The sequence below is a fragment of the Nycticebus coucang genome, chromosome 4 (genome assembly GCF_027406575.1).
Source record: "Nycticebus coucang isolate mNycCou1 chromosome 4, mNycCou1.pri, whole genome shotgun sequence".
Classification (NCBI taxonomy): Eukaryota; Metazoa; Chordata; class Mammalia; order Primates; family Lorisidae; genus Nycticebus; species Nycticebus coucang.
In genome coordinates, this window is record NC_069783.1 from 96669262 (window position 1) to 96682218 (window position 12957).

A 12957-nucleotide genomic window follows, 5' to 3' on the forward strand; every position below is an offset into this window, starting at 1 on the left:
TCTGTCTCAAAAAAAAAAAAAAAAAAAAAAGAAAGAAAGAAAAAAGAAATAGCTAATTGATCAATATACACTAGAAGTTTTGGGTTCTTTAAACTTGCAGAGGTGGAGCAAGACAGTACCATTGGTGAGTACACACACACAGACAGATATACACACACAGCATCAAACCACTGTGAGAAAAAGACATCTCAGGGGTAATTGATTCAAGTTGAAGAAAAAAATAATAAATAATACAATAAAATACTTTGCAAACCATAAAGTTCTTTGCTAACGTCACTGGGGGTGAAGTAGTCTTCACGTACCTGATTCTATGGAGACCATTCCTAAGAAGCCGGTGATGCTTGGAAGGCCAGTTGTCCCTATGGTCTCTGTCCAGGATGAGAGTGAAGCAGATTAACATCGAGTCAGGGGGTGGATTTCTGGTCATCAAAAGTTAGTCAAGGCTCAAAGATATTCAAGGTGCCTTTGTTAACAGGGTGTTCACAAATTTGACAAGGTGTAGAATTTTCACGGCCTATGTATGCATTTTATGTTCACAGGCTCCACCCTTATTGTGGACTGCAAAATAATAGACACGAGGGATAACACAAATCTACGATGCTGGAAAGTGCGGAACACCTTGGTGGATGACTACTATAAGGAATCCAGACGGGTCAGAGAAGGAATCGAGTAGGTGTTTTCCTTTCCTGGCTTCACTCAAAGCTGGCAACAGTATCTCTATCAAAATGAATTTGGGCTCGGCACCCGTAGCACAGTGGTTATGGCGTCAGCCACATACTCCAAGGCTGGCAGGTTCGAACCTGGCCCGAGCCAGCTGAGCAACAATGACAAGTGCAACAGAAAAAATAGCCATAGCCGGGCGTTGTGGCGGGTGCCTGTAGTGCCAGCTACTGGGGAGGCTGAGACAAGAGAATCGCTTAATTAAGCCTAAGAGTTTGAGGTTGCTGTGAGCTGTGACGCCGTAGCACTCTACTGAGGGCAACATAGTGAGACTCTGTCTCAAAAAAAAAAAAAAAGAATTTGGTGTAACTACTGCTTTTCTTAGATGAGAGTTAAAAAATCTTCTTTTTTGGATTTGTCTTCCAAAGATCTTCTCGATGTTGTACAAGGCCAAACATCTCATTTAAGGAAGGGTGAGGAGTTCGTGTTCTCAATCCTGCCTACAGCACAGTTGGGGCGTGTGACTAAAGATGAAGTATCCCTTAGAACAATAAAATCCATTTCACCCAGCCACTACTTTAAATCAGCCCACATACAGCCATAGCATGAACTAGTGAAACTAGCACCAACATAGGGACTTTTGGGGGATATATTGCATCAGCATTAGATAATTGAGTCGTATAGACTCAGTTTAAGGTGGTATAAATTGAGAGGTGTAAATAAGACCAGTGAAGTCAGAGGGCAGAGGAACGTGTGTTGAGCCTTGCAGTGTAGTGAAATTAGGATACATGGAGAGGAGCAGGGGATGGGCCTGTGGGGCCCGGGGATGGTGTCTGTAGCTAACAGAACCACATGTCCTCATCACTGTCCAGAAGAAAAAAAATGCAAATTTGGAACCATATGATTCCATGGGTTCCACCATATGGTTCACTGGGCTTCTTAGCAATAGTATTCTTCAGTAAAACTACAGTCCAAAGTGTTCTTTAAGAAAAACAAATTATCTCCAGAAAAAAAAAAGATTATAAAATACATTGGGTAGATATGACTCATGTATTAATTGATGACCGGTTCTTTTCTTTCATAGAAACCCTGTCCCTTTTCGTGAACATATTTCGTACACGGTAAACATAACCTTCGTAGAAGTGAAAATGGAAGATTATGACCTTCCTTTTATGTGTCATGCAGGAGTGTCCACAGCATACATTATTTTAAAACTCCCAGGTAATGTTTTCATGGGTGACACACTGTTCAGAGCATTTGATAGGATGGCAGGGAAAAGTATGTGAAAGACAAGTGACATTAAATGCTCAGTTGAAGCCAAAGGGTGGTACTAAAAGGAGAAACTAGATATAGGATCTAGAGAAACGCTCCCAGAGTGAGGCTGTGATGTTATTTAGTATAATTTACAAGTGCCATGTTAATATCTATTGAGATTTTATATATCAAAACAGAAAGTAAACAGCAGTTATCCTTTATTAAGGGATTGTTCAACTTTTATACCCATTTGCTTGTGATTTTCACCTTTTAGATTGCATAGTATAAATAACTTGATAAACAAAATAAAATGATTATGTATATTTTTATCATGTGATTTTGCAAAATTATCTCAGGGTGAATTCTGATAGTTGAGCAGGAGGGCTTCCAACTCAATTTGTTTATAAAATTCTCACTACTAACACTGTACAGAGCTTATTGATTATTCACTGGAGGTAATAAAGTCAGAGAATAGATAATGAAAGTCAGGATCTTGAGGACAACTTTAAAATTCACAGCACAGCAGGGGAAGTGTATGCAATACCTGATAAAATGTGGATGGTTCACTGTTTTTACCCTCTTGGTTCTGTTACAATCATTGTGTATATGGCGGGGGCCACTGACCACATGCAAGAGAGAGGCTGGAACTTGCTAGTTCCCCTAACAATCAGTTAAAGCCGAGTGCTAAAGTCACACCAGAAACACTTTTCCACAACTTAACAGAAAACATACTGGTTGCTGGATGGAGCTAACAGATGTGCCTGTGCTGCTGTCAAGCTCCTGACCTTGTCAGTGTCTGTCACCTCCCTTAGATAGCAGTGAATGGGTCGTGCACAGCAGTGCACAGTCTGTATGTGAGCCTCTCCACCTCATTCCTGTGCTCTGAAGACCAAGGTCTTGCTGACCCCCGCTGCCTTAACTATTGAGCAAGTACAGCACTTCTCCTTAGCCTGGACCCAAGGGAACCCTCTTGGGCTGCATCCCGTTGAAAGATCCTCGGGCCCACCTGCAACCACTGCCCATTCTTCCTCTTCTCATTGGCTCGTTCTTGTCCCAGAGAGTCACTTGTGATCACTCCCCGCTAGTGAATCCTGTATTTCCCATCTTCCTCTCAGGTGCCTCTGGTTGATTCTTGAGGCCTCATCATCGTGGTGCTCTTTTTTCTGCATCCTCATCCCTAATAATCTCTTTTCCCTTTGTGGTATCAACTGTCATCCCTGAGCAGATCCAAACAAACCCCAGATCTCTAGCTGTATTCTCCCTTTCCTCATGCCAGCCCTGCATTTCCAACTGTGCTTCACAAAATGATTTCATTTGATTCTCTCACACAATGCTATGTCCAGCAGTAAATATTGATGAGTTGGGAAAGAGTATGGCATTATATGGAAATGTATACATGTATACTACAGCCGCATGGGCTGAAGCCTGAAAGCAGATTCAGCTATCTAGCCTTCTGGTTCTATTTCTGTTTGTCTTACCTATATTTATGGCACCCTTCTATCTTCCATGTTATCCGGCCTCAAAAATCTGGGGTCATTCTGAGCCTTCTCTTTACCTCCCTTATGCCAACACTCGGGGACGCCAAATAATGTGGACACGTCCTCCCCAGGACTGGCCAACTGCCTCTGATCCCTCCTGTCTACTCACACCAACTAACTGGATGTGGGGGTTGGGGGTGTTGCTGCTACACTGAACTTTAAGGGCCGGGTTTCCAGGCCCAGATTCTGGCTCGTCCATTTATGACCTGTGTTAGCTCAGTACTGTGACACAACCTCTCTGTGCCCACAATTCCTCATCTGAAAAAGGAAGATCACCTTAGGACCTTCCTTAAAAGTTTCTTTTTATTTATTTATTTACTTACTTATTCACTTATTTAGACAGTCTTATTCTGTGGCCCTGGGTAGAGTGCTATGGCATCATAGCTCATAGCAGCCTCACACTCTTGGGCTCTAGCAATCCTCTTGCCTCAGCCTCCCTAGTAGCTGGGACTGCAGGTGTACGCCACAACATCTGCCTAGTTTTTCTATTTCTAGTAAAAATGGGTCTCATTCTTATTCAGGCTGGTCTCCAATTCCTGAGCTCAAGGAATCTTCCTACCTCAGCCTCCCCGAGTGCCAGTATTACAGGCGTGAGGCACCACTCCTGGCCCTTCTTCAGTTCTTGTAAGAATCAATTGAAATCTTCCTTTTTCCATTTTTCATTGTGAAATTTAACATACATAGTAAAGGACACGTGAAATATATGTATCACATAACAAATAATTACGTAGCAAATACTTGCAAAACCACTTCCTAGATTAAGAAAACACATCTGATTGAAGCATTTCTCCCTTTCTAGATAATCATTACCCTGGCTTTTAGTAAAGTCTTTCTTTGATTTTTTTTATCTGGGTTGAAATCCCCCAAAATATGGTTTAGTTTTGCCTGTTTTGAGCTTTATATTAACAGAACTATGTAGTATGTTTTCTTTCTTTTTCTAGGTATAAGGGAATCATTGTACATCAGGGATGCAATGCACAGTGTAATTCATTCATTTACATTGCTTGATCCTAGTCCATTGAATAACTAGGTCAGGATTTATCCATTTTGCCATAAATATGTAGTTATGTGAGTTGTTTCCAGTTTGGAACTACTAACAAATAATACTGCTATGAAAACTCCTGTTAGTTGTGGTACCCACGTGGAAGCATCCTCTGTGGGATATCATTAGGAGCAGAATTGTCACATGAGAGTCTGGAGTTAACATTTCTATACAATGCCATATTGTTCTCTAGTGTGGGTCACCGATATTTATTGCAGGGATAGCATTATATGAGAGAATAAAATGAGGTAATCTTGTAAAATAAGTGTAGAGCCTGGCATTTCATGAGTTTTAAGAAATTGTGTTTAGGCCAGGTGCTGTGACTTATGTCTGTAATCCTAGCACTCTGGAAGGCTGAGGCAGGAGGATCACTTGAGGTCAGGAATTCGAAACCAGCCTGAGCCAAGAGCTAACCCTGTCTCTAAAAATAGAAAAATTAGCTGGGTGTGGTGGCAGCTGCCTGTAGTTTTAGCTACTTGGGAGGCTGAGGCAGGAGGATCACTTGAACCCAGGAGTTTGGGGTTGCTGTGAACTAGTTTGATACCATAGCACTGTAGCCTGGGGCAACAGAGTGAAACTCAAAAAAAAAAAAAGGAATTGTGTTTATTTTCATTAGATTCTAGCCATTATTCTGTGCTATTTGGATGATTATATTAGTTTTCTAAACGGTTGCCTTGCCTTGAGAATTTTTTCAGGTCAGTCTTTTCTGGTGACTATTGTAGAGTTATCCTCTCTGCCACTCCCCCGCCTGGACATTAATTAGTAGCCCCTCTCACCTCTGGGTAGAAATGGAAACTTCTGGTTTAACATTTGAGGCCTCCCTGATCTACCTGTTCCCACTCCTTTCCTAGTTGTGGTCTTCATCTGTCTCAGAAAAGAGACTCAGGTCAGAGACTAAGGTCTGCAGGCTCCATATTGTGATGAAGGAGCTGACGCTGAGCCCAGTGCAGAAATGTGCCGCAGTGCCAGTGAGGCCAGGGTTGTTTTCCGCCCGGGGAGCAAGCCTGCACCTGCTGCCCCTCACTCCTCAGTGCAGAGGGAATGCAGCCTGGTTTGGGTCATGGATCGTGACTCGGTGTCCACCCCAGAGAGAAGAGTAAAAGCTGATTGTGGGAAACCTTGGAGAGTCTGAAGTGGCTGTAACTTAAATCTGCCCCAACCTAGAAGTTTGAGTTCTTTATTTAGTCACCTAGACTAAAGCTGGCCAATGTACATTTCCATGCCAATACTGAATAATTGGCACGGAGTACCTGTAAGCACTGTTTTCAGAAGGATTCTGAGGCCACGTCCAGGCACAGATGAGCTAATACTACAACAGATTAACACTGGTCAGTCTTCTAGAAGGAGGGAGGGGGGCCTTGATTTGATTTTGGCTGGCTAAAAGCTCATACTTAATAAATTCATCTTTGTTCCTGCCCAACTTTGTGTTGTTTTCCCCAAGTTCTTAGGAACTTCAAGCCTTTTGTGGTTTACTTGAGGGCAGAGTTAAGGATCCAGCTTCTCTATTTAACTTCCTTATTTCGGTTGAGGACCCCTCCAGATTTGAATCTTATTTAGTTTATCTGAAGCAGGGTCACTACCAACTTGTTTAGATCAGATTACCTTTCTGTGAATTTTGTTTAATCACTTGTCACCTACGATCTCAGTGGAAGGCTAGTGGCAGCGATGTGGACTCAAGTGGCAAATACCACCTTTAACAGGGTTTCTGGTGCATCAACAGTGAGTTTTCCATTTATTTCTATCTCAAAGCCCCTACTCCCTTTGAACTTACTTATTAATGTCTTGTTTCCAATTTTATCATCCTTTAGTTCATTTACAGAGCAGAGCGTATCAACGCTTGTGAATGCAATGATGATGAACTCAAGGATTTCAGACCATCCCTGTCTACCTGCCAGGGGCATTGGAGTCTCATTAAAATTCCCTTCTGTCATGACAGTTTATAATACCAAGATCTCTGAATTAATACATTAAATCTCCCCAGGCATACGTCTTCCCAAAGGCGGAGGTGGCAATGTTGCTCCAAAAAGGAATGATAACAAGAGCTGGGGAATGGCAAAGGGGAGTCGAGAGTGGGAAGGAGGGGAGACTCTGTCTTGTGATTAGAAGCTGAAGGTTTTTACAAGAGATCAGGATTGGGTTGGGCACCACCATGAAGAACAGTGGCTCTACACTGATTGCACTGGGACTTAATCCAAGGGTTGATTTTTCTGCCTTTTTTTTTTTTGCACCAAATGTATACTTAGCTGCTGTGCTTTATTATGCCTTGTATTTAAATGGGAAATTGGGAGCCTGAAGATGTTTACAACATGATATGGCCTAGAGAAGGTTGTGATAAGCAATTTAATGAGTATTTTACAGCAACTGTGGAAAACAGTGTGGAGGTTCCTCAAATAACTAGAACTGCCATGTGATCCAGCAATCTCATACTGCATATATATCTCAAAGAAAGGAAATCAGTATGCCAAAGAGATAGCCCCACTTGTTTATTCCAGTATTCCAGGATAGGCCATCAAGGTAAGTGTTCATCAATGGATGGTCAGAAAACAGAGGCTGTACATGCAGTAGAATACTACTTAGTCATAAAAAGAATGCAGGTCTGTCATTTGTATCCACAGGGATGGAACTGGCACACACTGTGTTCAGTGAAATAAGCCAGTCACAGAAAGACAAAAATATGTAACATGTGCTCACTCATTTGTGGAAACTAAACAAGTTAATCTCATGGAGTTGGAGAGCAGAAGGATGGTTATAGGAGGCTCAGAAGGGTAGTTGGCAGGGATGAAGAAGGGTTGATTCCTGAGTAGAGAAATACAGTTAGATGAAGGAAGATGATCTAGTGTTCAGCAGGACAGTAAAATGACGATAATTAATAATAACTTATTGTATATTTCAAAATAATTAGAAGAGTGGATTTATCCCCAACGCACACACATACACATATGTACACACAAACACGATAAATGGTTGGGGAGATGGACACCCCAGTCACCTTGATTTGATCCTTACATGTTGTATGCATATATCAAAATATCACATATGTCCCATAAATATGTACGGCTATTATGTGCCATAAAAAGTTTTTTAAAATGAAAATCCTCTGAGGTTTCAGGAAAAAGAACCACTCTCCCTCCCCTGCTTCCCACGTGCCATCTAGGGAGGACGGGAGTGTCAGGAAGGACGATGGAGGAAGCGGAGGCAGAGGGGGTTCTGAGGGTGAGGAGGCTTTCTCTTCCTCTCTCCTTCTTCCTCCTTTTTAATCCTCTCCTTCTTGGGTAGCTCAGGTGTGGGCTGTGGTGAGGCAGCCAGCTGAGCTGTTCCTCTTCTGGGACATGGAGGAGCATATGCAGAGGAACCAGTTCTGCTCCTTGTCATCTCCTGCCCACACTGGGGCTGCTCATGGCTCCTCAGTGCACTCGGGAGGCAGAGGAGGGTGTAAACACCCTCTCAGAGGCCGCGCCTCCCAGCAGGCACCCCAGGAGCTGTCAGCACGGAGAGGGTTTGCTCTCAGCCAGTCTGATGGTGCTGCTAGCATGATGGCTCTTTATTTATGACAGGAGTCCTGCTCTATTTGGTGTGAAGTAGTGAAGCAGTTACAGCAGAATTGTATTCAAGGATGGGCAACAGAACCACCTGGGGACTGTTCCAAATAAGTGTACTTGGGCTCCACCTCTGGACCATCTAGTGTAGACTACGTCCGCCATGTTCTGTGAAAGCTGTCCTCATGCCACTGGGTCCATGCTGCCTCTCCCGTGGGCTCTGCAGAATGTTCCTCTCATAGGTTCCCAAGAGCCTATTTGTTTCCTAACATTATGGTCCATAGTTCTACTCCCATACTTACCATTCAACTTTAAAGAAACAGTTCAGCAGTGCCCTCATTGACATCTGATACAGGTCCATTTCCATGCATTATGTCTGTGTTGGTTGTTGACTCTTGGTGTCATCTTCATAATTATTTTGTTTTTATGTGTCGTTTACAGTTCCAGATTTTCGAGCTTACTTGATCTTTGGGCTTCTCGCCTTGACTGTTGTGGCTGTGTCTGTTGTGTGCCTCTACAATGTTTTCAAGATTGATGTTGTACTTTGGTATAGAAGTGCTTTCCGTTCTACTGAGACCATGGAAGGTAAGCGTGTGTAATCACTGAAAAAGGCCTCAAAATTGTATCCTCTTATGGCAAATTTAGAGGAAGGAATCTCCCTGGAACATTCTGTGCTTCAGAGAAAGGGTTTGTGGGTGACCACCAGCATTATTCCATCAAATAAAGCTCACAGGTTCTTAGGGACCCAGTTCCTATCTATATTCGCTTGGCAGTGGGAGGAGATCACCTTCCGGGGTCCAACTGCAACCAGCATACAAAGGTTCTCTCATTCATCCTCCATCCCCTGGAGGGAATTTGTCCAAGAGCAGAGTGTTCCCTGTCCCCAAGCTTCTCTGCAGCACTGCCATGCTTGCCCAGCGTGTAGGACCTGGGAGTGGGCAGCTCGGTCCTGTTCTTAACGCCTGAGGGGATTTCAGTCTCCCACTTGCAGATTTGCAGAGACAGACCAGGTTTAAAGTGAGTTCTCACTCTCTGTGTAAACTTAGGTAGGTATTTAACTTTCTTTTCTTTCTTGGCTTTAGAAAGGACCAGAGGAAGGCATGAAGGGAGGGAGGGAGGACAGAGGGAGGAGGGAGGAAGGGAGGAAGAGAAACCAAAATCCTGCTTCCCCAGGAGGACCATGAGAGTAATGAGCTCAAGTGCAGGACCCTTCAGCAGGAGTCTGGTCACAGAGGGGTCCAGTGTGTGTCTGAGGTCAGAGCAAGCCAGCCCCTACTGCTGTGCTCTGGGGTCTTAGTCTGTGGTACTCATGTCCTGCCAGTGCTGTTTGACACAGATGCCTCGGCGTGATCCTGAAACCCTGAGCACAGGCATTTCCTACCATGATGGCTGTAACTCTTTCTGCTACTTTCTTTTCTTGTCTCAGAATGGGTGTGTTCCTGAAGAAAGTAATCAATTCTGCTTTAATGTCCCCTAATTAGATAGGACAATTGATAGGAAGCCCAAAGAAGCCTGTGCAGCCAGCATGCATGGAAATGCACACATTTGTACCTTTCGTGTCCCGAGACTTGCGGTGGCAAGATCCGGGTGTCCAGGCAGGCTGCCTGAGTCACTGATGCACAGAAGAGGTCGTCTGCACGTCACATACGTGCACAAGTTGTTGTCCACATGTTAGATAAAACATAGGTGTCCTTCATTCCAAATTAAATTTCAGAATTCAAAATCAGCACCCCTTGGGCCACATAGAAAGCAATGTGCTCCCTTTTTTAGGGTAAATTTGTCTGGGCCTTGTCCTCCTGGCGCAACTCGAAGGGCTGTTGGTGCTGCACCCAGCCAGGTGGGGTGTGGTCCCTGCTGAGGCTGCCCTGTCTGCGCCCGCCCGTGACGGTGACTGTGCTTCTGCCTGCATCCTTGAGAAGAAGGCAGTTCAGTTCACCACCTCCTATTTTTTTCTGACAGAGGTGTGAGCAGTTCGGCTGCTTTCTGTTTTCTGACTAACAGAGGCCTGCGTCCCTGTCCCAGGTCTTCCTGGAAGCTCTGGGCCCATGGTGTGTCTCTCCCCCTGAGTCACTGCAACTTCCAGGGGCGTGACTACAACCGGCTGTGACTTACCACTGCTGTGCTGAGCGCATGGTGGAGCTGCCAGTGAGGTCGGGCTGAGCAGGAAGAGCAAAAAAGGAATAGTGATTCACCCCAGAAGGGGAGCCCCACCCTCTACTGAGACAGAGCCTCAGCCAAAATTCTGCACCAGAGGGCGGAGGCTATGGAGGCAGGCTATGCCTGACAGGCAGCCAGTAGTCCTCTTTTTCTTTATTCATATTTTTTTATTTATAAAAGTACTTGTGCACTTTGTGATTAAATCCTCTACAGCTGTGTCTGCAAGAACCACCTTGTGATATCTCTGAGGGCTAGCTTTGTCAGCGAGCCAGTGATGAGACTCTGAGATGAGGCTCAGATCCTGTTTATGCCTTTCTTCCCTGGAGAATATTTTCTGGGTTATCTTGTCATATACCAAATAATAGATGACAGATCCAGATGAGGGACAGAGAGAGATTACATCCTTCTTATGATGAGTCATTTACCCCAAGAAGGCTAGTTGAGCTTTGTAACACAATTACTAATTAGTGTGTATGACTCACAGTTTTAGTAAGAACCATTGAAGGTTTAGCTGAAGTTAGCAAGGTCTGTATATTCTCTAGCAAGTCACAGGCACTTTTAAACTTCTCTCGTGTGTGTGAGTGTACAAGGATGGAAAGGCCAGTTTACAAATTTGCAAGAGAGATTTGTGTGTGCCTCACTTTATTCCAAAAAGGTCTGCGGAGTATGTACTTGTAGGATGGAATGGTTACGACAGAGCATAACAAAACAGATCCAGCCAACAAAGGGAAAACAAAGGTAGAAAATAAGTCAGGTTAACAAGTCTTCCACAGTTAATAAAGGTGAATTTGCCTTCAAAGGCAAAGCCAAAGCAATTACAAGGTATATTGTGGGCTGTTCATGAAAACCTTTCAGTTGCTCATGAAAAAACATGACTTTTTCTGGGAATAATTTCTAAAGTTTTTTTTTTTTTAGGAGTTCATCATTTTAAAAGGATTTGGTGTAAGAAAACTTGTCTGCAATAACATTCCCCTGGTAAATGCAACAGCATGTTCTGTGTGACTTTTCTTCTAGTGTCTTCTACCTTCTATGCGTGTTAGGGCTAAAACCACTGCACTTTATGCAATTCAGTAAAAGCATTTGCATGGAGGCCTGATTGAATCTGTCTGATTTTCCCCTGGCCTGGCTTGATCAGGCTTAAAATTCAGCAATATCATATTAGACAAAGTAGGCAATTGAATACTTTTTAGGAAACATTCCATAAATATTTATACAAATGTGCTTTTGTATTTTTTTGCCAGCAGCCAATAAAGGCATACAGTTTTAAGGGAGTGGAAATAAATTCTGCCTCTTTGTAGGAGTGTGGCAAAGTTCTAAAAGAACATGTGGATCCGAAAATATTGCTGGGGCTGTTTTTGGACAACTCAGTCTGATGTAGTTGCATAGGCCCAATCAGGGATAAGGTCTGTGAAGTTTCCTGCTCCCATTTCTTTTTTTTCTTTTTCTTTCTTTCTTTTTTCTCTTTCTTTCTTCTCTTCTCTTCCCTTCCTCCCTTCCTTCCTTCCTTCCTCCCTCCCTCCCTTCCCCTTCCCTTCCTTTCTTCCTTTCTCTCTTCCCTCTCTTCTCCCTTTCCTTTCCCTTCCCTTCCTTTCCCCTCCCTCCTTCCCTCCCTCCCTCCCTTCCTTCCTTCCTTTTCCTTCTCCCTTCCCTTCCCTTTTTTTTCTTTCTTTCTTTCTTCCCTTTCCTGCCTTACTTTCCTTTTTTTCTTTCTTTCCCTTTTTTAGGAACAGAGTCTTACTCTGCCACTCTGGGTAGAATGCCATGATGTCACCATACCTCACAGCAACCTCAAACTCTTGAGCTCAAACGATCCCCCTGCCTCAGCCTCCCAAGCAGCTGAGACTACAGGCACCTGCCATGATGCTTGGCTAATTTTTCTAGTTTTAGTAGAGATGGGGTCTTGCTCTTGCTCGGGCTGATCTTGAATTCCTGAACTCAAGCGATCCTCTCATCTTGGCCTCCCCAAGTGCTAGGATTACTGGCATAGGCCACCACACTGAGTCCTGCTCCCATTTTTCATTTTAGCCACACCAGAGGGAATGGTAAACCTGGCTTTATCAAGGCTGTGCACTTAATTGGCTGGGAGACTTTGGGGGAGATCGTGTAGGAGAGTTGGCTTTAGCTTCCTTACTCATCACCTGATGATATAATCATGTTCCTTGTAGTTGACTGTGACAGGAAAAGCCAGGAAATGCTGGGGTACTATTGCCTGACAAGGCCATTTAAAATCAGAAGGTCGATGCAAAAGGCAACATGACTACAGCTTGACCTTTGGCCATGTTGGTCAGTAAATTACGAATTAGTCATTTGAAAGTGATGGAACCCACTGCATTCTGAGAAAAAGTCAGCAAGTCCTATTTTTATTCAAAAGCTTAGAGAGAAAGAAAAAATATTTTAAAATTGGGGGAACTTTTATGTTTGAGCATTTAAAAGGCATGAGACTTTCTTACTACCAAATCTTTTCTGTTCCTGAGTTTGGACAGCAGCACGTACCTGTATCCTCAGAGACCTTGCTTAGAAAGAGAGAGCACAAAACTCTAGTAAAGGAGAGGATACACTTAGAAAAGGTGGTCTGTCTGTTTATGATCAGAGGCAATAGGAAAAACGGAGAAACAGGCTTAGAGAAGAGAGACACTAGTGGGCAGGACCTGGTACAGAGCTGGTGATAAAGCTGAATGTTGGCCCTAGGTCAGAGACCAGAAAATACCCATTGAGCAGGGAAGTCGCTCTGGGTGAAGGGGGCGCTACCTAGACCAGCCCTTCATCAGAA

The 12957-nt window shown here is 43.7% G+C and overlaps 1 protein-coding gene across 1 annotated transcript in view; it reads left to right on the top strand.

Moving 5' to 3' along the window:
* IL1RL2 (interleukin 1 receptor like 2) overlaps nucleotides 1-12957 on the top strand; it is a 50675-nt gene that overhangs the window by 31093 nt on the left and 6625 nt on the right. The window contains exons 7-9 of the mRNA XM_053589861.1: nucleotides 540-669; nucleotides 1745-1881; nucleotides 8472-8615. Coding sequence (XP_053445836.1) covers nucleotides 540-669; nucleotides 1745-1881; nucleotides 8472-8615 — 411 coding nt within the window. The remainder of the gene's footprint in view (nucleotides 1-539; nucleotides 670-1744; nucleotides 1882-8471; nucleotides 8616-12957) is intronic.